Genomic DNA, 25,881 nt, shown 5'->3' with positions numbered 1-25,881 from the left:
ACAACTCTAGCGCGTATCTTCCTTACAATAATACATTTTTGACTACTACGACTTTTATACATCTCTACTCTGCGAGATCGGATCTCTTCTTTAGCATCTCATTTATATAGCTCACGTGCCTTACTTATCACACAACTTGTCGACAATGGCCTCGCCTACTCACGACCCGGCTGACATTCTTTGCTGGATGAGGGATGTGTCCGGAACTTTGGAGGACACAAGCTCACTTGAAGAAGAGGTGCCAATTCCCCCTGAGGTTAAGCAAATTCAAGAGACCAGTTCTGGTACCGCTTACATTGCTGACCGGTCTGCTTCTGGAAGTGGATCACGGGCAAGCGAATCTGGAGAGACGCCAGCTCTGACGACAAACTCAACATGTACCAAACGCTCCTCACGATCTGAAGATGAAACTGACAATGAAAGTGTCAAGAGACGTAGGTGCAGCTACGTTCAGTCGCCAACGTTTATACAAAGCCCATGGGAATCTGCGACCGGTTGCCATATGTACTACCGAAACAGCTGTCGCCCAAGAAAGCTGGAAACTGTCACATCGTCTTACTGGCCAGATATTCGCGATGTCTATGCCAGATCACTTCATGACCCGAGCATCGAATGTTGCGTTCCCTGTTCCATCTGTCATGAGGATTGCGCAGACGAAAGTACGTCTTGGAAAGTTGGATGGGAACTGCCCGTCATCCTTGCTTGTGGCCATATGATTGGGGAAGAATGCCTCAAATCGTGGTTCAGATCGCGGGCAAGAAGTGATCAGCCAAAGGACTGCCCAGTGTGCAGAAGGTTGCTCCAGTGCTCCGAATGCAAGGAAGCCTTCATGTTCTCGATCCTTTGTCGCGATTCTTACGTCCCGAATCTGAAGACCAAAACCTACAGCGAGCAGCCAATGGAGCAGACCATTTGCAACGATTGTCAGGCCGAGACTGATTTCGGAAGTCGAATCCTCCAAGGTGAGCATATTGCCGAGCCATTTCCCCGCGGCGGCGCTCCCCGACGTATGATAGATTGGTACCGTCAAGTAAGGGATGAGTTTGAAACCAAAGCAAAGTTGAGCTTGGGTGACGGAATGAGACCGATCGACGTCTCCGGCATGATTCACAAAGAGATTTTCGCCGAGATGGAATCATGGCTGTATTTTCTGAAGGAGGATGTGGCTCACAGAGTACAGGCAAGTATCGCTAAGATTGAGACAGAGCTGGATGAAACTCACTGGTGGAATCGCGCTGGAGTGGACGCGGAAGAAGAGTTTGACATCAACCCAGGCTATGGCAATCGCTCAGATGGTGGCGAGGACCGCGGCGAGGACGGCATGAGTTACGAGGACTTTGATGGCCGCTGGCATGGCGATGAGACTCAGGCTGGGCACAGGGATTACGATGCCGCTAACTATACCTGGTGAGATTTGCTGACATCAACTTGGTGTTACACCATACTTTCCAGAAGATAGAGCGTTGTTGATTTTGAATGATCTGATCGATGAAATACGACTTGGATAAGTTGTGGTCAAGAATGTGAGGGGTTGTTACAAGCTCAACCCGCAGCTGTAGTAATTCTGAATAGAGTCTACTTCATCTATCCATTGGTGGTATCACGATCTCCATCTGTTCCGGACGTGCAGTTGATCTGGAGCAAGTTCTTGTCCAGGTTTTTGCATTCGTACACAGGTGGCTTCCCGCTTGGCACCGTGACTGTGACGTTCTCGGCGCGGATGTTGCTGCAACGCTATATCGTAAAACTAATGTCAGTGATGTGTCCGGAGAATCAATGCTCTTTCATAGCGATGGATGGGAAGCTTACGTCTGCGGCACTACAAACAAGGCTTCCGGCTTGCGGGTCTAGCTTGGTTGAAACCGTGCCGTAGATGTTCTTCAGAGTGATGTCAGAAATTGTAAGGTTGGCCTAGAATCACCATGATCAGCACTCAATTGTACAAAGAGCTCAGAGAGAACGAAGGGACCTACTGGGAACTCCTCGCAGAGTGTTTGGTTCTTTTGGCCGTAACATTGCGTGATCGTAATAGCCCGATCATTGTTGGTATTCTTGAAGAGGTCATACGTGACGTTTCTGACACGCCCGAGACCACCGCCACCGTTCAGAAGTGTCTGGAAAGCAGTCTCAATACCTGGCCAGACCTTGATCCGAGCGGCATCGCTGGCGTTGGCCATGGTTGTGTTGTAGATGTAGAGGTTCTCGACGATGTCGGTCTCGCCCTTGTACTGGCCCAGGGAGCCAACGCTCATGCCGTGTGAGCCAGTGCAATCCAGGTTCTGGACGACAACATTGGTGCTGTTTGGTTTGAATGACACACAGTCTGCATAAGCCATCGAGATTAGTTCACGAAACCTTGACGAGAGTTTCGATAATTAGGCTGCAAGCAACCAGATCATCCGTGGCCAAACTCACCGTCTGTGTTGATAATCACTGAGTTCTGAATCACAATGCGATCGGACCGATAAGTATCCCAACCATCCGAGTTGGCGATCTTGACACCATTTTGACTCTGTCCCAATTATTGTGTCAGCTTTTGCGCCGCCCTGAGATGGGGGTAAATCAGTGGAGCGACCTACCTGGGCTTTAAGATCCATATCACTGATAATGACATCGGTGCTGTTCGCAATCAGGTTGAACCACTGGTCTCGTTAGCCTGTAACAATCTGGATGTGGTGGTCACAACTCACGTTGGGAGGGTTGCGCATCCGAAGGTGTGACATTGTCGCCCCCTTCGCTCCGTCGAAAGAGAACAACATGGGCCTCAAGAGCTATTATGTCCTGTTTAGCACACTCGAAAAGTAGCATGACCTGGCGTTCTTACACTACTGTTGGTCTGAATGGCCTCCCAGTATGCCTGACCGCGACCATCAATGATAGACTTATCGTTCCCAAGATCACCATAGATGTTGATATCCTCGCCGCCAAACTTCCAAAAGACTGACTGGTTCTGGAAAGCGAACTTGAAACTGTTGTCGGCCCAGTAGAGGGGGTCATCATTGAACTGGATGTCGCCGGTAATTACTACGTCAATGTGCTTCAAGAAGGTGAGATCCAACGGCGAGCTAATGAGGTAGGTCTTGTCGAACACCACCGTGCCGCCGTCGTTGCATTCCTTGAAGGCTTTGAGGATCTTCGGCGCGTCGTCCTTGCCCTCGGTGCAGCTCGGCTTAACGTAGCAATAGCGGTCTTTGTCTCTGGGAGGCGAAAATGGCATGGCCCTTCCGGTGTTGAACGGAGCGGGCTCAACCTTAGGGCGCTTGGGAAGCTCATCCTGGGCGGAAACAATCGACATCAGGCCAAGGGCGGCGGCCCATAGAGCCAAAGAGGTGGTCCGCATCTTGACAAAGTTGCACGCACACGGGAATGACAGAGTGGTGTTAGAGATGTGAAAGCGTCACTACTTGAGTCCTAGTCCCCGAGCCATCCGTACTCAAATACCCAAAATCCTAAGAGCTTAAGTTTAATGAAATGTCACCGGCGGCGGATCATATCATCATGATCCCCAGATTGAATGCAACAATACGTGGAAGATTTGTGGGGTTCATGTAAGGTCCCTCGGCCGGTCGGTAGAAGATTTCGCGGACTGGGGTGCGAGCAAACACGTTGATTCTTCCCAAAAGAGCATTCCCTTCAACCTGACGAACCCCTTGCGGCTGAATCCTTCTTGCGCTTCTCCGCATACTGTACCCATTTGTGAGCGCGGGGTAAAGAGGGATGCGGAGAAATTATCAGAGACAACTTGGCGAGGCAATTAGCGAGCCGGTGGGTGCAATTTGCTTCGCATTTCCGGTCTTGGCGTTGACATAATATGAGATCACACAGGTAGCAGATATTTGCTGAAGCACTGGGCTCTCGAGACCCTCATCTTCAAGAAAACTGGGAACGGGAGCTTGGTCTCAAAGCATCTACCCGCAGATTAGGCAATGGAGTCTAGAGGCCCTCGCAGAAGAATGGAGCCATTCAGGCTGTTGGTGGTACATCGATGTAGGGCAGCGCGATTCGAGACCCCAAGCGACAGATCATAGTGATCATGGTGAATTTGACTCTCGTTGAAATCTTTGTCACTGGCTTCCGAGGCAAATCCAAACAATGATAACCTCGAGATTCTCACGATCAGGATCGTTGTGCTGCTTCATCGTCGAGAAGGTATAAGGGAATGCTCTTCAAACTGATCTCGACCATGGGAAGGTAGCCAAGCTTGACTTATTAAGGGGATTCGAAATCAAATGACCCATTAAAGAAGTCACAAAACCGTGATCAGCTGCTAGTGGGAGAGGGGGGGAGGGTATCAAATGTTGCATGTATCAAAGCCAACCGGCCGTCCTTGATCATATCCCTGCTGTCCTGCTTTTGTCCTCAAGACCTGACTACATCATGTTGTCCTCGTGAATCACTTCCGCTCGCGCCATAGACGTCCAATAGCCTCCTCCGTGGCTGTGTGTATATTGGAAGAACAAAGGGAATGTTTCAGAATCCGCAACATGGCGATATAGACGATAGGCCGCGTCCGAGACCAGACTTTTATCAGAGTTAACTTCTCAAAAAACCCGTGTCCGATAGCGCTGAGGCGGCGGGGGTTGCTGACGGCGAGCTGGTCCATTGGTCTTGACTTTCCATGCGTCGTAACGATTAATGTGGAAAGGTTCGGGTGGTTGTGGTTGTGGCATTGGAACGTATTGCATTGGTCGGCCCCGGGTCGGGTAGACCCGCGGAGGTATCCTTGGTGTCCTCGGCCCACGGGACCCGGTCACCCCGCTTTCGGAGGAAGAGTCATAATACAAGGAGTCCCAGTCCGGTGGCGGTCCTGGTCTTCTCTTGTTCTGAGAAATGCAGAACCAAGCGATGAGAACAATGGCGACGAAGGCCACGATGCCACCCAGGATTCCTCCTATCTGTGCGCTTGATAGGGATCCGCTTGATCGGTCCGGAGGTGGTGGGTCCGTGGTCGGAGCAGCGGCTGGCGGGTCGGCCGGGTTGCCATCGGAGTATGATGTCGGTGGCCCGCTCCCTAGTGTAACGTATGTGACGAAAGTTGAACTTGGTCGATAGATCGTCTGAGTTATGACATGAAAGCCTGTCTCTTCCTGTCGGGCAGCGACGGGAAGAGGGGTTTCGCGGGGTTGCAGCGAAATCGGAGTGGGAGAGGTATGCATTGCTGACAGGATCTCATCAGGTTGGTTGGTAAGCGTCTTATTCGTTATATCCAGCCAAGAAGAGAAGGCCTCACTGGCTAAGGCAAAATGGTACCGTTAAGTAACTTAGATAGCGTGGTAAACAATGAACCACATGAGTGAGTGTCAAAAGACCGAAGAAGCCACAGTACGAAAGAAAAAGGAAAGAAAGTGCAAGACGTGTCATTCTTATCCAGGAATCTAGAAGCAGGCTGTGGTTCGCAGAGAAAGTTGCTTACCATCTTACAACTTCTCACGGGTGCCAAGTAGCATCCACCGCATACTTCCATCGCAAGGCCAAGACTAGGCATAGACGCAATTCCTACGAACGAGCTGCAGCGCCACAGGCAACACCACGCCCCCCCAGACACATCAGATAAGACACTCAAGACGCGACTAACCTTGTTTTGACACCTCTCTGCCCAGACTTGTCGATATCGTACGGCTGCGCCTGACACATCCAAAAGACCTGCAGGCAGGCTGCAAGGCATTGAGGCTGGCCAGTGAGGACCGACAGCGTGGTGCCATGAACATGCAAAATGCGCACATGATTCTGCCCATCAACACTTGCGATAAATGGGGGTGAGAGACCAGATCCACCAATAAGCTGAATTGGTCGGGCTAAGGTGCAGGAGTTTTAATCAACCGAACCAATGTCATTGAGTTGCGGACAGCCATTAGCAAGTACCGCACAGTCAGACATCGTATACACACCCACACGGGGGCCGGCCCGTCGAGTTGGATCTGTGTGAGTGAGACCCTTGACTGGAGTGCTCATGTGCTTAGTTTTCAGTGAGACACGGTGTATATCAACAGCGGCGGCATCTTAGTTGCCGGACCTACTTCGCGTGTGCGAATTTGGCCCCCAACCAACCTTGACTAACATCAACCTATGCAGACACTAACGCGGTCATTGCATCGGCCAACCTGGATGAGAGTTCGTCATCAATCTCACAAAGATAAGACCGGAAGGACACGGCAGTTATCAGAACAAATCCCGACGAAGTTAATTGCTACCTCAACGGGTGACACGATGCCGGACCTCATCGCTACTATTTCCAGGTGTCGTCACGTCCTTGATCGTGCTCGATCTATCCTTTGCACCCGCGAACTCAAGGCGTCATTTTAAATCTCTTTTGTGTCCCCCAAAGTTACACCACGCCTGGAAATATTACATGCCCCCAAAAGTACACGAACGAGGTTAAGTGAGAAAATCATCATGCCAAAGTGCCAAGAAGCGCGTGCGCGCGCGCGCGGATTGCCGGTTTTATAAGTCCGCAGAAATTCATTCAAAGACTGAAGAACAGAATTGCGTTCGATCAACGGGGGCCAGGCGAGCGAACTCCAACTACTCTGACAGAGTATCAATGGCAGTATCTGAAAGAGGGTTGAGTCAGCTATTCGTTCTGTTTCGTTTCTTCAGAGAGAATTCATCAAACTTACTTTTACTTCGATCGGACTTTAGCAAGATTACGCAACGGCTCTCCTCCCCTCGCGGAAAGCAAAACGAACAACTGTTCCACCTATCTCCTCCTCTCAGCCTTACCGGCACGGTTCGGTTGAGCAGCAGCGGTAGGGTTGTTGTCAACGATGATACCGACGCCGGCACCGCCCTCGCCGTTTCCGAGCTGGATCTTGGGACCCTTTGTGAGCGCGGCCTCGGCAAACGTGAGGGCACGATCGAAGCCGCTCTGGCGCTTCTCCACCCTCTTTGTAATATCTCGGCCTGCAACGATGCCTTGTTGAGCGGCTCCGGGGGCGCCAACGCCGGCAGCGGCAGCGGCTGCGGCTGCTGCGCCTTCGCCTGCGGCGGCGCCTCCCTTACCCTTTCCAGCCTCCGCCTCGCCTCCGAATGTAAGCGCACCATCACCGACTACCAACGCAGGGGAGTATGCGCCGAGGTTGATGTTCAGGGGTGCGGGGGCGGCGTTGATCCCTACGGCCAGGACGGCGAGGGTCATGAGGGTGCTGGTGATCTGCATGGCGAAATATTGGAAAGTTGAATTGAAAAGATTGGGTATCGTGTGTCGGCGCAGCCGGTAAGTGTCTCTCTCCTCAAGAGGAATTATTAGGTAGTACTGAAAAAGAAGGGGATTCCTTTGGTGGCGGAGAATCGAAGAAGCAGAACAAACAGCACAGCTGAAGTGAGGAGGAAATAAAGAGAGATGACGGAAATCAGGTAATAGCACACGCGTCAACGAGTGGCAAGGCAAGGTGGGAGGAGAGAGCGTAATGAATGAAATCCCCACGGAGCGCCAAGAAGAGGTTCAAATACCTGGCATGGAGAACCACGACCAGATCCAGAACCACAACCAGTGAGAGAGTGTCAAAGGTGAGAGGTTGGAAGGTGGAGGATGGGACAAGAGAGGCGCGGAGACCATGCCATTCGGGGTTGCGGCGCCGTCATGCGTGTCAAGACCTGCCGCTGCCAAGGCCAAGCGGCTCTGTCAAAAATAGAAGCTCTTCCAGGTGCCTTGGACAAGAGATGATAGGTTCTTGGGCGTTCTAAGCTCCAGGGACTAACAGGCACACGGACCTTGAGGAGGGGGGTTTCCGCTTGGGATTCGAGGAGAAGGGCAGCAGAGCCGCGAGTTGATCCAGGGGGGCCATGTGGTTTCCATCGATGGTATGGTGATGATGGTGGTTACGCGGGATGTGGTGGAGAAGTGCGTCTGAGCGGAGGTGAAACGGTCCAAGTCCCAAGACCTCCAACAACGAGGGCTCCCCGAAACCATATAGAGTCTTGGCAACTGGGCTGGATGCGGCCCTGGCTTTGTCAAGAAGCAGCTTCTTTCTATGAGAGCGCTGCAATCTCTTCTCTGTTGCCCATGGTGTTGCGAAGTAAAGATAGATGAAGCTGATGTTTGATGTTGGGGCACGAGGGGTTGTCTACCGAGGATGCGATCTGCGACCTGCCACAGGCTAGCAGCTGCAAGGCCGTTTTACCATTCGCAGCTCCGACAAGAAATATCAGTAAATTACTTAGAAGAGCCATAGTCTGCACATGAATACCTACCATGATCGCCAAGATGTCTGCTTGCCGATGGCCAAGGACCGGGCGTTTCCCAAGACAATTGGCCCGGCCAGCGATCGGGATACCAAGGCTGCGCCCAGGACTTCCAAGAGATCCTATTCTACAACCGTAACGACATACACCATCTACTCGCCCGGAGAACGTCGCATACGAGGATTTGCCATTCTAGCCTCAAGACCGCTTCCCCGACGTGGATGCTGATTGGACCGGGCGACGTTGAATCGAAGCTGGGACCCAAACCTACTCCTACACCGATCCGAGTCAACGGAGTCAAACAACACTCATTGAATCATTCTTCTCCGAAGTAGAGCAGCTTGCAATGAAGATCTGACATTGACAGCTCTTGGTAGAATAAATTTCAGAGTGATTTCGCGCGCATCGAGAAAGACTGTTTGAATGGTTGGGTGAACTAGAGGCCCATGTCGAACTTGACACTCTTATGCATTGACTGACCGCTAACCATTAGAGACTGGTCGCTGATTGTGTCTGAATAGGCTAGGTTGAGCCGTTCCACAGCACTTCCTTGCAACGGCGCGTGCCACCGGCGGAAACACACTCGCGTGTGAAACCTTGCGTCAGAAAATTTCTGTCTGCGGGTAATTAGCCCCTTGAGTCTTGCAGATGTCCAGCTGACTCGTCACCATAAAACAAATACGATCCCACCGGTGATTGTTTGCACATGTAGAGTCGCATGTGAGCGGCATGCCGCCTTGGAAATGCTAGTCTGGTTGGATACTTGCCACATCACGCCACGAAGGAGTTATCATGTCAACACTGTCATGTCCTGTAAAAGCCAGATCCGAAGCCCTCAATTGTGGATTTGATGTAGTTGAAATGCCATTCATCTAGCGAATCGTAGTCAATATTGACTGTGAGTAAGTGACTGCCCGTACTCCGTACAGTACCGACCGGTAGTCGGAGAGACTACCAGCCGAAGTTCTTACAAGAAGTCAATACAACACGTCGATAAGCTACGATAATACGGAGACGCAATGCTGATCTAGGAGATTAACCCGATTCCGATGTCTCTCACGATCTTCAGTGACGTTCCGCCTGTCTAAAGAAAGACTCGGAGATTTACCATTGGCCTAGGCACTGCCTCCGTAAGTGTTTCACAGCGACTAGCTTGACGGGCAAGACAACAACCGCGGCTACCTTCGACACGGATCCTTGGGCTTTATCCTTATAACCGTGGCACAGATGAGCGACTGTGCCTTGCGGTTGTCTCCTTGCACCTGCATAATCCTGTATGGCCAAGACATTATCCAGATCTACATATTGAAGCTTTTCCATACGCCAAGAACTCTATGGTTTGGCGCCATTGATTTTCAGAATGGTTGGAAAATGGGATCTGAGTTTGACACCTTTAGAATGCAATTTCGGGGTACTTCAAACTCGGCTGGGCCTGAAGGAGAGCTCAATTCCAGTAATAGGTAGTCAGCCAGAACATAATCATCTCGGTAAAGCCTAAATTTGTCATTGTGTGCAGCTGCTGACTCAATCCTGTGCTTCCTCCTGCTCCCGTAGACGAATTCCTTTTGGTTCGCCACCCAGATCCGATCCTCAATAGAAACTACACAGTCTAATGCCTATGCAGCTGAATATGCCTTTACGAGACATGACGTCCCGTGTCCAGCATCTCCACCCAAGCTTCCTGCCTCTTCTGCTCAGCAGTCGGCGTCAGCCAAGTATACTTTTGATAGATATAATCGCTATGCGCAATGTCTCGGATCTGCCTCATAAGGTTGTCAAGCGCTGGTACCCGCTTGTAGTCACTGTAATCTTTCCCATCAGCTTTGTGGTCGTATCTGGGAGCCCAAACCGCACGGGACCTGGTCTCGCTGAGTATGGCTCTCATTAGCGAGTTGGTCGCTCTCTCGATGCGGAGAGCGCGGCACGTGAAGCAACACGAAGGGCGGGAGGCGCCCTCGGGAGTGGTGAGCGGGAACTTGTCTAATTCGGTCATGCTCCCCGGCAGAGGCAAACCCATCATGCCCACATCCATACAGCTTTGAGCGCACTGCGAGTAAGGGCCGATGAGGCCCGGGCAGTAGGGGCACTTTGGTTGACCGAGGTTGTAAAGATTTGCAATTTGTTTGATGCACGCTTCGCACAGAATGTGACCGCAAACGAGAACCATGGCGCGGTTCGAGTTCTGGCCGGGCGTGGTGGTCATTGATGTTGAGCATTTGGGGCATGGAGCAGCAAACTGCTGGAGGGCCGTGTCGGAGGTCATCCAAGACTTGATTTCCGGCCAGAAAACCTTTCGGATTACTTCGCGCTTGTCCGTCATTGCGGCTGCATCCGAGGGTACGAGACGATCGACCGGCCCTTGTCCGACCGGCATGTACGGCGGGACGGGCTGCTGCGACGGATATCCGGACGGGTATGCGGACGGTCGCTGTGATTGCTGGAGACTTTGGGGCGGAATTTGGTGCGGAGCGCCAATGAGAGGGCGGCCGGCTTGGGCCGACGGGACCGAGTCCCATCGGTTGCCAGTGAATGCATCGTTGCCTTCGCCGATATCAAGTGATTCGTCGACCGAACCGACGACAGAGGGAGCTCCTTGGCTCCCTCCGCTACTGGCCCCGCCGAGACCTCCACCAGACCCTCCGCCGAAGTGCATGTTGCGAAGCTTTTGCAAGGTTTCTCTGTCCATTTTATCAAACTCGTTAGATGGTTGAGCTGAAATGTTTCTCAAGTAAGGTGCCAAACAGTGGAGGGACTGAGACTGTCTCGATCAAGTCGTCGAGAGGATGTCGTAAGACGGGCTACTCGAGTCTTCTTATATCTGGAATGGTGCTCTTGGTCCTCTGAAGGCATCTGTGCTCCCTAGTTGTTGTTATTCGTTACCTGCTTTGTGTCGCTTAGGCACCTTTTTCTGACGAGACAACTTCTTGTGCCTTTCGGCAGAATCGCGAAAGAAAACGCTGAATCATGCGGTGCTTCTTTGAAGAAAAATTCCCCTTGCGAGGCACTTACTCCCTGTGTCCAAGGTAGTTTGCGTCTAATTGCTATTTACCGCATCAAGGGAGGGACTGGTTGCATCCATCACAATCCAAATAGTTCGCTACGATGCCCTGCGCTGTACCCCCAGGCTTCATGAGTCCTCTTTGTTGTTCTCGAATCTCATGCTTCGAAAAACAAATTTGGTCTCACAGAATGCTGCGGAACCCTCGACTGAATCACATGTAGATAGGAGCATTATCTCCGAGTCGTAAATTCCCATTGCCCTTGCAACGTCAGTGCAGATATTGCGCGAAAGTTGGACTGTGGGCTTTTTGGTCCATTGTGATGCTATATTTCCGGGGCATTTCCCCATTGTTCCCACGGTTGGGGCGAGTTATTACTGGGGACACTGTGGTGGACTTCCGAGTTCGGGGTCTGGGCAGTTGGCCCTAGCCACTCTCCTTATCTCCCGAGATCCCTCTCTCGGCTTCTTGAGCACCATGGTGAAGAGCCAAACATTGAATGCAGACTTGCTGAGAAGCTAATTCTCATCATTTGTCTTCACGCTGGCCGAGACTGAACTTCCGAGTCATCCAGCCCAGCTCTCTTCCACGCAAGCTTCGCCATGGCTTGGGAGGTGGCACAAGCCTGGAATACTTGATTTAACTTTCTTGAACTTGGGCCAAGCAGCAGTAGTTCCACACCTGTGGAACCCGCCGAGCCGCCGGTGTAGTGGACTGAGGACGGGAATTATGTTATGAAAATTCAAATGCAGAAAACTTGCCGTCATCGAAGAATCCATTCACCTCAGCCCTACAGAACATAGTCGCGCGCGAATTGTTGACGTCAATTTTGTATTCAGATGACCCGGACGCAACGGCAGAATGCTAAGGAATGTTTCCCTTGGCCTATGTAGTTAGTTACTCGACATCACAACGCGTCACTATAGAAGGAGTCTCGGGGGGTTGAGCGTCACCCTTAAGTAATGTATGAGCCACTGCGCTGCGCCTGTGAATTACCTGCAACTTTTTTTACTTCACCGATACCCCAAAGTTGCCCATTGAATAATCAAAACAGCCCGAGTTCAACACCCTTGTCACCATTACTCTACTGCAAGCCCCTTGGGCGAAACACATTCAATATGTCAAAGAAATACCCTGCCCCCGACGCGCCAGTAGTCCGGATAATTGTGTTGGAGACGGACAACCCCCATCCTGACACCCATGCAGCGAAGGGGAGCTTTGGAGAAATTCTGCATACACACTTCCAGCATGCCGGCGCTGAACACGACCCTCCGTTGGGAGTCGATACAGATCAGAAGTTCGTGGTAGAGGAAAAGGGAGGTACAGTCCCATCATTTGAAGATTTCGACAGCTATCAAGGTGTCTTGATCACCGGAAGCATGTATGATGCACACGGAGATAATCCCTGGATTCTCAAACTCCTCGGAGTTTTACAAGGTTCGTCACCACTCAAGCCACTGATACCCTTTACAGACACCCGCAACCAGCGGTACTGACTCCGGGCAACAGAACTCTGGGAGCGCCGGCCGGATCTCCACTTGAGCGGCGTGTGCTTCGGCCACCAGCTTCTCAACCGGATGCTCGGCGCCGAAGTCGCACCAGCGCCATCAGAAGACTGGGAGTTAGGCCACTGTCGGATCGACCTTTCCCCGGTGGGTAAGCAACTGTTTAAGACAGAAGACAATCATGTGCATCTTCACCAAATGCACCAAGACCAAGTCGTCGCGCCACCTACCACCGAGAGCTCCAAGGGCCTATTGAAGCCGAGCGACAAGGTGGATGTGTGGGGTCACAGTGAGCACACCAAGGTGCAGGGCGTCTACATCAAGGGCCGGCTCTTCACATCACAGGCGCATTTGGCGTTTGATGAGGATATGGTAAAAAGGCAGATCCAAATGAGGATTGACAGTGGCGGTATTCAGGATATGGAACATGCGGACCAGGCGGCGGAGACTGCGCATTGGGAACACGATGGTGACCTGGTCGCAGCGGCTATTCTAAGGTTCTTCCACGGAGACGATGATGAGATAGAGTGATGGGTGGTAGGAATGGTGTTGTAGTAACGGCTGCCCAGTTGTGGAGAAACTTACTTGTCAATCCTGAAGCTAGCTCAGCTGTCATGTCTGAGTAGAGACCCAGTCCACACCACAATGTGTGTGGCCAAATTTGAGGACGGATAAAGATATCCGATGTTGTTTCATTACCACGATGACATGGTTCAATATGAAGAAGTTCAACATATTGCTTTGTCGCCTCTCCTCTCCCTTGGTATCGAGTCGCATGAATTCTTGGCGTGGTTGGCTGGAGCGAGGCACCCTCGCTGACCTTCCCTTAAGGTCTACAAGAAGACGATCCCACCGGTACTCTTGAGACTTATGTGGTGATTATGCTCGTGAGGACGAATCACTCACGTACTTAATCTCATAGGCACTTCATGCAGCGTTCCATTCATGCTACCTTAAATTCCATTCTCTGCCACCATTGCTGTTGGTCAGCGGCAACATCCATCGCGTATCACTGCATCAGTCAGCTTTGAGTGCGGGATTCGTATGATGATTGCAGGGCTCTAAATATAGCATATTATTGGATGGCTGCAGAAAGAAGACCCCGGGGAAGTGAATTCTGTCAGTCACATAAGAAGCAAGACTTCCTTTCCCAATCTCGAATGATGAGTCTTGCATTTAAGGTCCGCCTTTTGCAAAATACTTTCTGCTAATCTCACCGCCTCAAAAGATGTCTTCAGCGTCCAATTTTCCAGGAGTCGGGACGCATCTTGTTTACAGAAAGCCGCCGCCAACATCAGAGTTTCTCAACACGCCAACCAATCTTTATTCCGATGCTGAGAATTACAGAGATAAGCGCGAAGTTTTTGTTCGTAACATTCGCGCCGAGATGAATCAGTTCACTACCGCGAGTGATGGCTTGGAGTTCGTGAAGCATAGGGTTGATGTTAAAGACTGGTCTGACGAGGATGAGGTTCGCGAGGTGATACTTCGAGACACCCAAGAGCTTCTCAAGAAACAGTAATATGACTTTCCCTTATCTCATGTTATCTAAAACTTTGTGATTAGGCGAATAACTAGTCAAATCTACGAATAGTTTCAACGCCAACAAGACATTCACCACTGTCTCAAGAATTCGACACTCTGATACAAGTGGAATCAGGAAAGACACCACGCCGGTTTACTCTATTCACGGCGACTTGACTGTTCGAAGTGGCCTTGAGCTCCTGGAAGATACTATTCCCAAAATGGATCACCCGCCCAAATCTATGCCTCCTAAGGGCCGAGTTCTCATGGTCAACGTATGGAGGCCTCTGAAGACAATCAAACGCGACCCGATTGCCTTTCTAGTGCCCAAAAGCATTAGATCTCAGGAACGACATGCACAGATCTTCTCACGACCTGAAGGAAAATTCAAAGTCTTTGGCAAGGACGCTCAAGACTTCTGGCTGGATACAGCTTCCTACAGCGAGGACCATGATTGGGTGTTTCTGGACCATCAGCAACCAGATGAGCCTGTCCTGTTTCTTCAATGGGACAGTGCATCATTGGAGAGTTTCGAGTCGAGGATGGCTGTGTTTCATAGTTCTTTTGAGGATTCTAGATATATGGACGAGGCGGAACGAGCGAGCATCGAGCTCAAGTGTCTTGTTTTCTTGGACAAGTGAATGAGTGGTGGCCATGGAGGCGGAAGATCACGCATCACGCATCATCTCAGTCTAGGTAGCTCAGTTAATCAACGAGGACTGATTCAATGTGGATACTAGTTAGTCTTCCTATCCAAATGCTAGACTTGCTAATTCTGACGAAGCCCCTCTGATAGTTTGACAGAAACCACTGAGCATGGCATAAGAACTACAAGAGCAAATAGCTTGGGCTTTTTTCTTGCATTCTTTCTCCATGCATCGTTACTACAATACTCAGCTGTGATCCCATTGCTTATTATAGTTTACTTGAGCTTATCTTGGCCTTACTCGGATCTGACCACAATCTTCCCTGTGTCTCGCCTCTATCTAAGGCATCAAGCCCCGCCGGAATCTCCGCAAAAGGAATCTCTGTTAACTCTGGCTCAATCGACTTATTTGCCAAAAGGTCGAAGACATCTCTCAAGTCCTGTTCACTCGCTCCAAACGATCCAATCAAACTTACACTACGGCCAATCAAAGCATAGCTAGGGATTGTGATCTCGGAACCTGCCAGTCCAACGACGACGACTTTGCCCCCTTCGCTCACCTTTTGAATGGCCTGCGTTGTGGTTGCCCCTGTGCCGGCGAAATCGACGATGACATCGAAATCCACATCCTGAGCATCTTCCAGGCTCTTGAAACACCCACTAGCACCGAGTCTCTTTGCCTCTTTGAACTTTGACTCGGATATGTCGATGCCGTACACTTTGGCCCCTTTGAGGACTCCAAAGCCGAGACCTGACATCCCAAGGCCACCGATACCAATCACGCCGATCGTCATACCAGGCTTCGCAGCGGCTTCGACTACCACAGCATGGTAGGATGTTGCCATCGCATCAGTCGCCACCGCAGCTTGAGAAAATGGGAGGCTGTCCGGGATGTGGACTAATCTTGCCACAGGTGCCAGCACGAATTCCCCGTAACCACCGTCGAATCCAAGACCAATAGCCATTGTCCAGTCCCGAAGCTTGATCGGATATGAGAAAAGCCCCACGGTAACACGTTCGCCGGTTTTGAATTCTTTCACATCAGGGCCGAGTGCTGTAATTATCCCAGAGACTTCGTGGCCGAGAGTAATGGGTCGCTGAACAACCCCATCGATGCCCTTCAATATGTGGCAGTCTGAATGGCACAGACCGGCTGCTTTGACTTGTAGCTGAACCCAGCCGGGGCCAGGCTGAGGAATCGGTAGATCTCGAAGTTGTAGGCCGCCGCCTTTCTCCATGTACTGAAAGGCTTGCATTTCGATAGACTTGTCGTCCAGGCTTATTCAAGTTGGCGCTCCTGAAACCTGGGGGTAGAGGTGAACCACGACTTTTGCCGAGACTTTATGCTTACAGGGCGGGGGCTTCACCCCGCATTTTGAATATTACCAGGCCGAATCCCGCCGGAGTGACTTTTAATACTCCCCGGGGTGGCACGTGTGACAAATCATGCAACATCAGATGCGACGACAGCCAAATCTACGCTACAGTTGAGCCAACGGCAGTCGTTCTACAGCGAGGTGTCGATACTGCTCCAGCGGAATCGGGTCCCGAAGTTGATACCGAGAGCTCGGCCGGCGCGACTGTGGTTGCCAACGGCTTTTCGCGGACATGCGGACACCGTGGCCGAGGCACAGGCATGTCGGACAATCCCCACTTGATCAACGTGGTTCGGGCGATGCCCACTTAGTTCAATGTCTTACATGGTGGTAAAGTAAAGCCTGACTCTTACCAGCGAGTAAGCATCCTGAACAGCATCACCATGCAGTGCCTACAGGGTTCGAGGCGGTCTTCTCGGACGCGCCATGGACACCGATCAGAGACATGAATAGGCGCAAACTTCTGAACATAAAGAAAGTCGAGAAATGCTTTATGTTATCGTTGCCCACTGGCTTTGATGTTGATAATTGCAGCATAGCAATACCTATCACCTCACACAATCAAAGTTGACGATCAGTAGAAATGCGTTTTGGTGCGCTACCTTTCGGAGCGGAATCGGTCCCCATGTTTTTACCCCCATACCCGAAACCTCCAGACCCATACAGCTTCGCAATCGATATGATGCTGGGCTATACCTACCGCGTCGCCGCATCTCTAGTTCGCCATCTGGTCCCAAATATGCTAGAGCTCGAGGATGAGCCTCTCATGTCAACCATAGTGCTCGACTACGGAATGAGTTCTGTGGGGGCGTACAAGTAGTTTGTCCACCAAGTCGAGGTGACTTATAAGAACGAGAAGTTCATGTACAGTCTCATCTTGATCCTCGACAACGAGGCAGCCATATTTGCAGGACGTGAGCAGTACGGCTTTCCCAAAGTCTTTGGCAAGGCCGATATTCAGACGACAAACGGTACCCGGCTGGTTCTGGCAAATGCGCAGAGGCCGGCAGGACGAACTCTTTTCGAGTGCGAATTCATCCCCGATCATCGTATTCCCAGTTTGCGTGCCGCAGACAAATGGGGGCTCAATCTTCGTAGTATTCCACAGCCGTGTGTGGGAACATCACCGGCGATTCAAGAGCTGATTCCTACGATCATGGACTGGAAATTTCGCGAGATCTGGGCTGGCCATGGTCACATTACTTTTCCGCGCCGCTCTGCATTTGATAGCTATGACCCATAACGGAGGAGTTGGTAACTAAGTGGGTTCGTGAATGATTGGCTGTGTCATGAAGTTGAAATCGAATTTCGTCGTCCGATTATTTCAAAGACCTTCTCATCAATAACCAAAGTTGAATTTCTATGGTCGCTTCGTATGGCTATCTGAAGGTAGACTTTCTGTACCGTTCGAACTCGACACTTGCGCAGTCATTGACGATGTCAGACCATGCAGACCTGTGGATATTTTTCTGGAGTTCTATCAAGTCAACCGGAGCGGGGGGTGAAATTAGGTGTGGTCCTTGCGGATTGTCAGGCCCCTCACGATGGGATGCAACGCCAGAGAAATTGCGATCGCATATGATCAAGGATCTCCGTCTTGTAAAGTTCCCAGCACGTATCGATAAGGGGACACCGTTTGCATTTCGGACCCAGTAAGCAACCAGGGGTCTAGTGGACGTAATCCGAGCCTCCAGGTATTAGTCGCATCCGCAGTCTAAGGTCCGCAGGGTTGGTCCAACACACTTCGTGAACAACAACTTCCTTCGCACAAGGATTACTTCAGGCCTCGCCACACTGGCGCATTTTCATACCGGGTGTGATGCTTCTTCAGTTTTCTTACCAGGCCACACAGCATTTGTCCCTCGACCAATGAAACTACCTGGTCTCGGACCACATTTCCGAATGGGTAAAAAGATGCAGAAGCGAACGAAGTGAAGAATCCTTCTTGTATCCATTAGCCGGCATGGGGTTACAATCAGGAACATTATGGCGTTTGAAGAGCCGAGATTTCCAACAGCTCAAGAGGCACGCTTTGCGGGACATGGACCTCCTGCTGTAATGAGCGATTAACATTTGTGCCAACATGCCAAATCATTGGCACGATAATCAGAAGAGACAGATCACCAAGTATAAAATTGCTGTTTATGGAGAGCTAGAGTACATGACTGTAGTTACAGTGGTCTTCTTGATACCCCGCCCATCGGTCAAGCTGTCCCGCAGCCCGACCTTGTCCTCACTCGTATCACTGTCATCGCCCCCGGTCCCAGCCGCGACGGTCGTGGTTCCCACAGGCCGAGTGGCGTATGTCTCCAACTCGTAATCGTTCCCCGTTCTGTCCATGTGGTTCCTGGGAAACTTCTCGCCTCTCTCTTCGCCCGGCTTGACTGGCCATTGGGTGTTTGACAGAGTCTGCCAGTTACTGCCGCTACGCAGCGTACCACGGCCATAGTATGCTCCTGCTGTGGGCGCCTTGGACCCCTTGCCGTAGATACTACCCAGGAAGTCCTTGAAGAGGGGTCGTAGAGTTGGCAGACTTCCAGCTATGATTCCAACATTAGCCTCGATGACGGTCCACATCTGAATATCTCGCGAGTCCCAGGTTGGATCGAAGGCCCTCCCATAACTTGTGACGATGTAGTAGACTTTAGCGCAAGCTGCTGCACATGCAAAGACTCCCAGACCGAGGACCATCATGAGAGATATTCGAACCCTTCGCGGGACGTTGAGCCCCCAAAGCATGGGCGCTGGAATAGCGATTCCAAAGAGAAGGTCGGTGAGGATATTAATCGACGAATTTGCATAGGAGAGGCCCTTGATCGTATCGACATCCCAGCAGGTTGCCTTAACGTTGAAGTCCCAGAATGCGCGTACATCCGTGCACTGGAAAATAATGGTCTGTGACAGATACGTTTTGTTAGCAATAGGATCTTCGACCGTCCTCTGAAGGTACGCGATGGTTACTAACGAAAACACAGGCAATCGTGTAAGCGGTCATGAAGACCATGACCCCAGTGATGAGCTTCTTGTAAAGCTTTTTGGAGGCGATTCGATGTAGCGACGACCCAACAGCAAGCTTGACTAAACAGATAGCAGCCAGGAAAAGGGGCTGAGAGACGAAGGCCATTTGCATCACTACCGGGTAGTCTTTGACGAAATCAATGTCTCCTACATGGCGGCCAACTCCGTGAATGACCTGCGCGATCAGGACTCCTTGACCAGCAATCGCGATGACCATCGCGGATGTCATGAACCCGTCCTTTGAGATCATTGTCAGTATATCAAGGCTAATGCCGACTTTCTATAGGAAGGGATATCACGTAAGCCCAAAAATTGCAAACTTACATCGAATCCGAAGCTGTGAATCATGCCAAGGCGCACCCAAAGGCGAGCTGCCACGACAATCAATGCCACAGAAGTGACTGTTAGTGTTGCGGCCAACACCGTGGGTCCCTCATTCTCCTCCGGGTTCGAGACGAACTCCATTCTCTGATGAAAAATGATGAATTGAAATTTGGCATCAGATGACTGAGAAAGATGTAAAGATTCGGCTTGGTTTGGAGAGGAGAGCATTGATAAAATCAGCCACTCTAGGCGCGCCATGTCTTCCGTTCTCCGGCCACACACCATAAAGTGATAGAAGGCACGAGTCTATTCCTCGAATTATCCCAATTAGGCTGACAGCAGGCTCTCAATGCCTTCTTGGCATTCCGCCTCCAGCCTCAGACTGGAATCCAGACTCGGGCTGATTGAAATGAAGCTGCAAGGGTTCGCAAACCCTCATCGGCCCATCTCTTCGCAGCAGTTGCCTTTTCAGTAAGGTCTATGGCATCGACTATTTTTGCGATAGAAAAGTACGAATACAAAAAGTCCTTCACCCGGGCTCCCAGTCATGTCAGTTCTGCATCGGAGTGTCTGCGCCGCACCCTTTTCTTCAGATGGTTGGTGGCTTTACAACTTGGCGAAAGGGAGGAAAATGTTGTGATGCTGGGATTAATAAACGGGGGTTTGAAATTCTGCAGGATGGTATGACGATGCCCCTGGCTGCGAGTTGGTTGTTGGGACTAGAATATGCATAAAGTCAGAATCTTTTCGACTCCATGGCCCTTCTCCGCCTGTTCTGGGATCAGCGCAAGCCTTAAGTCGTTGTTGCTAGAGCCGTGGGATAAATCTGCACAGCATCGGGTTCAAGGCTGCATCAGGTAAAGAGTCTTACATGGGAATCTAAAACCAACACACCAACTGGCCCGGACCGTGGGCCGTTTCTGCAACCCCGGCTTCAACCTGCATGATGAAGTCGGGTAATCCGCCGTCTTTCCCGCTGTTACGGCCTTGGAAGCCAAGATTCGCCAAACGGCCGACGGATTTTCTTCCCCGTAAAGTGGAACCAATTGCATGTTGGAACAACACATTGCTCGCGACTGAGAGATATTTCGCAGAATTCTTATTTGGGAGGTGTTTACTTGGGCCGGGTTGGTGGCGATGTAAATTGGATCTTTTTACGCGACATGATCCACCATAGAATCCCTGAATATCACGTACGGAGAGAGCACCAACAACGAAGTAGTAGGGCCTCGGTCGACTTCTTATCTTGTCACTGATGTGATTCAGTCTCTTCTGATCGGATGTAGGTCGGCGGGATGGTTATATATCTGCCACACGGCTGGCGCTTCTCCTGCAGAAGTTCTCTCCCGCACTCAGAAAGTACTCAAGCTCTGAGCCACTCGTTCTTGCGGCCTTGTTTCCTTGTCCCACACAGCCGGCCTCATCATGCACGTTCTCTCACTTGGTGTTTTCGCCCTTCAGGCGGCTTCCGCTGTTCTCGGCAACCCACTCCCTCAGACTGATGACGGGGCCGCTGCTGCTGCCGAGAATGTCGATCAGCTCGCGGCTCTCGCTCAGGCTGCCTACCAGAAGTCGGAAGAGATGATCCAAAGTGGAGAAATCCAGAAGCGTGGAAGCTCCTGCTCTCTTGGAAACATCAAAATCCGCAAAGAATGGTAAGCTTTGTCCTGGCCATGCTCGCCTTGTAATCTGAACTGCATTTAACATGAGCCTAGGGGTTCGTTACAAAGACAAGAAAAGCTCGACTACATCAAGGCCGTGCAATGCCTTCAGTCAAAGCCTGCCCTGACCCCTTCCGACATTGTTCCTGGTGCAAAGACTCGGTTCGATGACTTCGTTGCCACACACATTAACCAGACTTTCACCATCCACTACACCGGCACGTTTCTGTCCTGGCACAGACGTTTCACTTGGTTGTACGAGGAGGCTCTTAGAGAGGAATGTGGCTACAAGGGCACTCAACCTGTAAGTTGCCGGTACAAACCCATGATAGCCATCGGCTAATCAGCATGACAGTATTGGGACTGGGCAAAGACCGCCGTAACTGGTGTCGATAGCTCTCCCATTTTCGACGGCACCGAGACATCAATGTCTGGTAATGGGGAGTTCATCCCTGATCAGGAAGACATCATCCTTACCAACCCTGACGGTTCGGAAGCCGCTCGCCTTCCAACCGGAACTGGAGGTGGCTGCATTACATCCGGTCCTTTCAAGAATATGTCTGTAAACCTTGGCCCTTTGGCTCTCTCTCTTCCGGGCGGAGGCAGTGAAACAAACCCGGACGGATTCTTTGCCTATAACCCCCGCTGCCTGAAGCGCGACTTGACTACGGCTATCAACCGAAGGTACTCGAACGCCTCCGCAATCCTGCACAACATCCTGGTTCCTCAGAACGTAGGCAAGTTCCAAGTTGAGATGCAGGGAGATCCCGAGTCGGGTACCATGGGCATGGGCATCCACGGAGGTGGTCATTTCGTAAGTGGCTCCGTTCCCTCTGTTAGTCATGTCACAACGCGAGGCTAACATTCGTCAGACTCTTGGAGGTGACCCTGGAAGAGACTTTTTCGTATCGCCCGGTGATCCCGCTTTCTACTTGCATCACGCGCAGATTGATCGCGTCTGGTGGATGTGGCAGATGCTATCACCCAACGCTCGTCAATTTGCCGATGATGCCGTCATGGGAACCAACACATTCTTGAACTCGCCTCCAAGTGCCAACACAACTCTTGACGATGTTCTCGAGTACGGATACGCTGCCGGTCCTCCTATCAAAATTCGAGACACGATGAGCACTCTTGCTGGCCCGTACTGTTATATCTACTTGTGAAGAAATCGGCTTTACTTTGATTACTACTCTCATGTAACGCAAGACACTCTGCAAGTTGAAATGAAGAGTCACCAAACGGATAGTTGTCACGTTATAGATTATACTTAAAGTAGTGTTTAATATAGAAGGACACAAAGAAACCCATAAATGTAATAAAGGCCTTCAATCAGCTCGCAAGGGAAGCATCAGTCGTAAAGCAATTTGTCATTGCTTGAGCGATAGTATTAGACAACGCATATGTAATCCTACAATGTCACCCTGTCTCTGTGCTTTGATGCATGACATCGCTATGTCTCAACATCTGGTAAAAGGAATGAGCCAACTCTATCCGGAATTAGCATTGCCCTTTCTAGCACTTGATATAAATTGAACATCCTAATACGTACCCGATTAATGCATAACATGCACACATGAGTGTTCCTTTGATACCTGGCATCTTCAGGTTGCTCCGCCCATCGCTCAGCAGAAGCCGTGTGGAAAGTGCGGCTGCGCCTAAGAGGGCAGCCGCTTCAAACAAGCTGAAATCAAAAGCTGCGTCTCGGTCCATGATCCAGCCTGCTAAGATAGTTATGGGCGCTGCGCAAAGCGCGATCTGTATGGCTGACCCAGCTGCAACCGCGATGGCGAGGTCTAGTTTCTCTTTCGACGCCATCGTCACGACAGTGACGTACTCTGCCACGTTTCCAATGACCGGCAGAATTATCAAGCCGATAAAAGACTCTGACAGATGGCCTTGATGAGTTATGTCATCGATGGTTCCGACGAGAAACTCGGTGGACATTGACATCAAGGCCGAGCTTATGATTAAGGTGATGACGGAAACCGCTTTTTGTCCCAAGGATCTCCGGGAGCTCTTTTCTCGATCTCGAAGAGTTGCGACTTTCGAACGACTAGTCTGAAAGATGCGCAATCTATCTGAGAAAGACCATCGATGAGCGCCGGTAGTAGTCTGAGAGATTCTATTGAGGTGAGTAGGATCCGCAGTCGAATGACAAAGCGACTGACGGCTCAACGACTCTAAGCTATCGCAAGAGCTCTCGCGGCTGTCTCTTTGTTCGATCTTGTTTTCTTTTCTTCCGCGTTCTGATTCTCTATCCTCACGTGAGGACGCGGAACGTGAGGAATCATCAATGCTATCGAGCTCGACGAAGGTATCAGTAGCACAGCGGACTTCGTTGGTGCCATTCCATATACCCAAACGAGAGTCCTCAAGACGACGGGTCCGAGACGATGATGGAGGGTCAGGTGATACTATCGCTCTGCCATCTTCTAGGTCCGCCACATCTTGGTGTCGGATCGCAGAGATGTGTTGCTCTCGCAGTTCATGTATGAAATAAAAGATGTAAATAAACAGAACCACAAAGGATGAAGCTCTGCCCATTGTCAACATGGCTTCATTCGCGCCATCGCGTGCTTGAAACGTATGGCTGAAAGCGGCCTGGTGTTTATGAATATGGTTCTCAAACAGATGGAAGGTAGGTGTCGCTCACTCACCGGTATCAGAAGAACGAAGACGGAAACAAACAGGAGGCAGCCAAGGAGCTGAGTCTCTGAAGTATCCAAGGCCGGCTCCTGTTGCGATACTCCGCAGACACATAGAGCGGTGCCAAGAATTGGCAGTAAGTTGACAAGCATTGAACCAAGGATTGACGCTTGAACGACTTGGATCTGATTATGTTTGAGGGCGATGCTGCGGACATCAGCACGATTAAACGACTTGATGGGAGCAATAAATGGCACGCTTACATGCTGGAAAATTGTCAATTATTATCGTTTTGGTCAGCGAACTGTGGACATATGCCAGACTAACTCACAATAAAATCAGCTCCACGAGGTTTCCCATTGTTATGTTTAGCAAAGCTCCGACCGTATCGCCCGCGTCGGATGCAATCATCTCGGTAGCTCCAGTGAGCAGAGAGGACAGTGGAACCACCGCTAGGGCATTGGTGATGAATATGACCAGGGGAGCTTTATCAGACCAAAACGCCCAGACGCCGATGGGTACGAAGATGAGAAGGCAATTGAGCCACAATGAAAACATTTTCTTTCAAATTGCTTCCTTGACCTGCGGTGACTCTACAGGTTGTGGAAGAGTTCTACTTTCCAAGGGCAAAAGATCGCGTGAGATGAGACTAGCCTCAGAGCCGGCAGCTTCGGAAAAGGTCAGATGTCTGCTGCCCCCGGGCATCCGAGGGTACATGTACACCGCGTGCAAGGGCATTTTCCCAACCAAGCATAAACATGAGACGAACTATATCCGCAAGAACCACAATGAAGAAAATGTCATCAAATGCTTACTTTCGGTCTCGAAATGAGGGGAGTGTGGCGACACGAGCAGACTAGCACCTGAGTGGACGGAGTGTTGTAGCGGCCTCAAGATACAACCCAGAGCGGTTGCTGCCTTTCAAAATTTCCCTCGTACATCTGAACATCATGGCCTTTCGAAAGCCAGTTATTTGTGTGTTTGTTGGGTACGAAAAGCCATCGTATGAGGGATTTTGAGATGCGGCACATGGCCCGTGAGGGGCGTGTTTGATGAGAGCGATTTTTGACGGAGGCCTCCAGCTACGTGTTCGAGCGACTACAGTTCAGCTCTGCCATATGCCTCCCCATGTGGCTTACCAGGTTCAGTCTAGTGATATTCCTAGGCTCCGCGTGTCTCAACGATCCTAGAGATTTGCTTATCCATGCGGCGATGGATCCTATTGCGGGACATTCTACAAGCTCGGGAAGATGAAGACAAGCTGGTAAATCTCCAGCGGCCGGATCTCTCACAGTCATGTAGATAAATATCCCACAACCATTAGGATGACAATGCTCCTGCGGTTGTGATGTAGATCTACATTTCACTTCACGTTACATCATAGACCATTCCGCGTCAGCCGTTGGAGCACAAGAGAAGCTGTGCGTCGTCCTCATCTTTCCGAGAAAACCCACACCCGTACCGCACTCTTGCCCACAGGTACGTGTAGGCTTTGCAAAGTTAACTGAAGAAGCATTTTATATTTACAGTACTACAGAACAGGCCTGTTCTAATTTGAGGGGGGGGGGGGGATGTAAGCATCTCAGGATACCTTTGGCAGTGGTTGCCAACCATGATGTGGTACGCCCCAAGTGTTAGACCATGAACCATTGAATGTGTCCATCATGAGATGAGAACGAAGAGAAATCTGTACAATAGAACAAACAGCGAGAAATTAGAGCCACAAAATCATTGAGTTGTCGAACACTCCGCCCCGTCTGCATCGCAAATACTCTCGGAGTGTTGTGCCAAATATGTTGAATATTCCTTTACACACCCAAGGCTGAGACAGTGCCGGAGACTTTTGCCTTCCTCGGCAGTTGCGCGAATTTAGTGTTCAATGCCCTTCAGAAGCTCTTCAAGGCTCCCAGATGTGACGACGGTCACCTTCTCACATAGCTCGGGAGGGAATACTTCCTCATAAGCTTTGATGGTGGAAAGTCAGTGTCTTGGTTTCTC

The 25,881-nt window shown here is 50.7% G+C and overlaps 14 protein-coding genes across 14 annotated transcripts; 6 read left to right on the top strand and 8 right to left on the bottom strand.

The window, feature by feature from the left end:
• Positions 1 to 145: 145 nt before the first annotated feature.
• Positions 146 to 1,411, top strand: CCOS01_12645 (uncharacterized protein; the record flags this gene model as incomplete). Its single annotated transcript, XM_060460793.1, has 3 exons — positions 146 to 434; positions 589 to 659; positions 806 to 1,411. 3 exons carry the CDS (start codon positions 146 to 148, stop codon positions 1,409 to 1,411), a joined length of 966 nt encoding a protein of 321 aa, XP_060308841.1.
• Positions 1,412 to 1,584: 173 nt separating this feature from the next.
• CCOS01_12644 (exopolygalacturonase) lies at positions 1,585 to 3,340 on the bottom strand (the record flags this gene model as incomplete). The annotated part of the gene is made up of 7 exons (XM_060460792.1): positions 1,585 to 1,734; positions 1,810 to 1,911; positions 1,974 to 2,323; positions 2,416 to 2,512; positions 2,580 to 2,642; positions 2,691 to 2,771; positions 2,825 to 3,340. 7 exons carry the CDS (start codon positions 3,338 to 3,340, stop codon positions 1,585 to 1,587), a joined length of 1,359 nt encoding a protein of 452 aa, XP_060308840.1.
• A 1,201-nt stretch (positions 3,341 to 4,541) lies between these two features.
• Positions 4,542 to 5,156, bottom strand: CCOS01_12643 (uncharacterized protein; the record flags this gene model as incomplete). The annotated part of the gene is made up of 1 exon (XM_060460791.1): positions 4,542 to 5,156. One exon carries the CDS (start codon positions 5,154 to 5,156, stop codon positions 4,542 to 4,544), a length of 615 nt encoding a protein of 204 aa, XP_060308839.1.
• On the top strand, positions 4,855 to 6,079 carry CCOS01_12642 (uncharacterized protein; the record flags this gene model as incomplete). The annotated part of the gene is made up of 5 exons (XM_060460790.1): positions 4,855 to 5,021; positions 5,177 to 5,184; positions 5,266 to 5,293; positions 5,601 to 5,756; positions 6,073 to 6,079. The coding sequence occupies 5 exons, from the start codon at positions 4,855 to 4,857 to the stop codon at positions 6,077 to 6,079; spliced, it is 366 nt and encodes a 121-aa protein (XP_060308838.1).
• Positions 6,080 to 6,697: 618 nt separating this feature from the next.
• Positions 6,698 to 7,156, bottom strand: CCOS01_12641 (uncharacterized protein; the record flags this gene model as incomplete). Its single annotated transcript, XM_060460789.1, has 1 exon — positions 6,698 to 7,156. The coding sequence occupies one exon, from the start codon at positions 7,154 to 7,156 to the stop codon at positions 6,698 to 6,700; it is 459 nt and encodes a 152-aa protein (XP_060308837.1).
• An 812-nt stretch (positions 7,157 to 7,968) lies between these two features.
• Positions 7,969 to 8,169, bottom strand: CCOS01_12640 (uncharacterized protein; the record flags this gene model as incomplete). The annotated part of the gene is made up of 1 exon (XM_060460788.1): positions 7,969 to 8,169. One exon carries the CDS (start codon positions 8,167 to 8,169, stop codon positions 7,969 to 7,971), a length of 201 nt encoding a protein of 66 aa, XP_060308836.1.
• Positions 8,170 to 9,817: 1,648 nt separating this feature from the next.
• On the bottom strand, positions 9,818 to 10,867 carry CCOS01_12639 (uncharacterized protein; the record flags this gene model as incomplete). The annotated part of the gene is made up of 1 exon (XM_060460787.1): positions 9,818 to 10,867. The coding sequence occupies one exon, from the start codon at positions 10,865 to 10,867 to the stop codon at positions 9,818 to 9,820; it is 1,050 nt and encodes a 349-aa protein (XP_060308835.1).
• Positions 10,868 to 12,298: 1,431 nt separating this feature from the next.
• CCOS01_12638 (GMP synthase) lies at positions 12,299 to 13,216 on the top strand (the record flags this gene model as incomplete). The annotated part of the gene is made up of 2 exons (XM_060460786.1): positions 12,299 to 12,617; positions 12,690 to 13,216. The coding sequence occupies 2 exons, from the start codon at positions 12,299 to 12,301 to the stop codon at positions 13,214 to 13,216; spliced, it is 846 nt and encodes a 281-aa protein (XP_060308834.1).
• A 697-nt stretch (positions 13,217 to 13,913) lies between these two features.
• On the top strand, positions 13,914 to 14,850 carry CCOS01_12637 (uncharacterized protein; the record flags this gene model as incomplete). Its single annotated transcript, XM_060460785.1, has 2 exons — positions 13,914 to 14,203; positions 14,280 to 14,850. The coding sequence occupies 2 exons, from the start codon at positions 13,914 to 13,916 to the stop codon at positions 14,848 to 14,850; spliced, it is 861 nt and encodes a 286-aa protein (XP_060308833.1).
• A 60-nt stretch (positions 14,851 to 14,910) lies between these two features.
• On the bottom strand, positions 14,911 to 16,111 carry CCOS01_12636 (alcohol dehydrogenase GroES-like domain-containing protein; the record flags this gene model as incomplete). The annotated part of the gene is made up of 2 exons (XM_060460784.1): positions 14,911 to 14,928; positions 15,332 to 16,111. 2 exons carry the CDS (start codon positions 16,109 to 16,111, stop codon positions 14,911 to 14,913), a joined length of 798 nt encoding a protein of 265 aa, XP_060308832.1.
• Positions 16,112 to 16,856: 745 nt separating this feature from the next.
• CCOS01_12635 (acetoacetate decarboxylase) lies at positions 16,857 to 17,474 on the top strand (the record flags this gene model as incomplete). The annotated part of the gene is made up of 2 exons (XM_060460783.1): positions 16,857 to 17,033; positions 17,091 to 17,474. The coding sequence occupies 2 exons, from the start codon at positions 16,857 to 16,859 to the stop codon at positions 17,472 to 17,474; spliced, it is 561 nt and encodes a 186-aa protein (XP_060308831.1).
• Positions 17,475 to 18,373: 899 nt separating this feature from the next.
• Positions 18,374 to 19,801, bottom strand: CCOS01_12634 (uncharacterized protein; the record flags this gene model as incomplete). The annotated part of the gene is made up of 3 exons (XM_060460782.1): positions 18,374 to 19,126; positions 19,197 to 19,487; positions 19,574 to 19,801. The coding sequence occupies 3 exons, from the start codon at positions 19,799 to 19,801 to the stop codon at positions 18,374 to 18,376; spliced, it is 1,272 nt and encodes a 423-aa protein (XP_060308830.1).
• Positions 19,802 to 20,998: 1,197 nt separating this feature from the next.
• Positions 20,999 to 22,400, top strand: CCOS01_12633 (uncharacterized protein; the record flags this gene model as incomplete). Its single annotated transcript, XM_060460781.1, has 4 exons — positions 20,999 to 21,228; positions 21,289 to 21,538; positions 21,590 to 22,048; positions 22,107 to 22,400. 4 exons carry the CDS (start codon positions 20,999 to 21,001, stop codon positions 22,398 to 22,400), a joined length of 1,233 nt encoding a protein of 410 aa, XP_060308829.1.
• A 287-nt stretch (positions 22,401 to 22,687) lies between these two features.
• Positions 22,688 to 24,441, bottom strand: CCOS01_12632 (vacuolar calcium ion transporter; the record flags this gene model as incomplete). The annotated part of the gene is made up of 4 exons (XM_060460780.1): positions 22,688 to 22,724; positions 22,787 to 23,838; positions 23,895 to 24,093; positions 24,215 to 24,441. The coding sequence occupies 4 exons, from the start codon at positions 24,439 to 24,441 to the stop codon at positions 22,688 to 22,690; spliced, it is 1,515 nt and encodes a 504-aa protein (XP_060308828.1).
• Positions 24,442 to 25,881: the final 1,440 nt, after the last annotated feature.

This window comes from Colletotrichum costaricense (assembly GCF_030867565.1).
Source record: "Colletotrichum costaricense strain IMI 309622 chromosome Unknown Scaffold_15.1, whole genome shotgun sequence".
Lineage (NCBI taxonomy): Eukaryota > Fungi > Ascomycota > Sordariomycetes > Glomerellales > Glomerellaceae > Colletotrichum > Colletotrichum costaricense.
The sequence above is the reverse complement of the archived record's forward strand: the minus strand, read 5'-3'. Positions and strand labels throughout refer to the sequence as shown.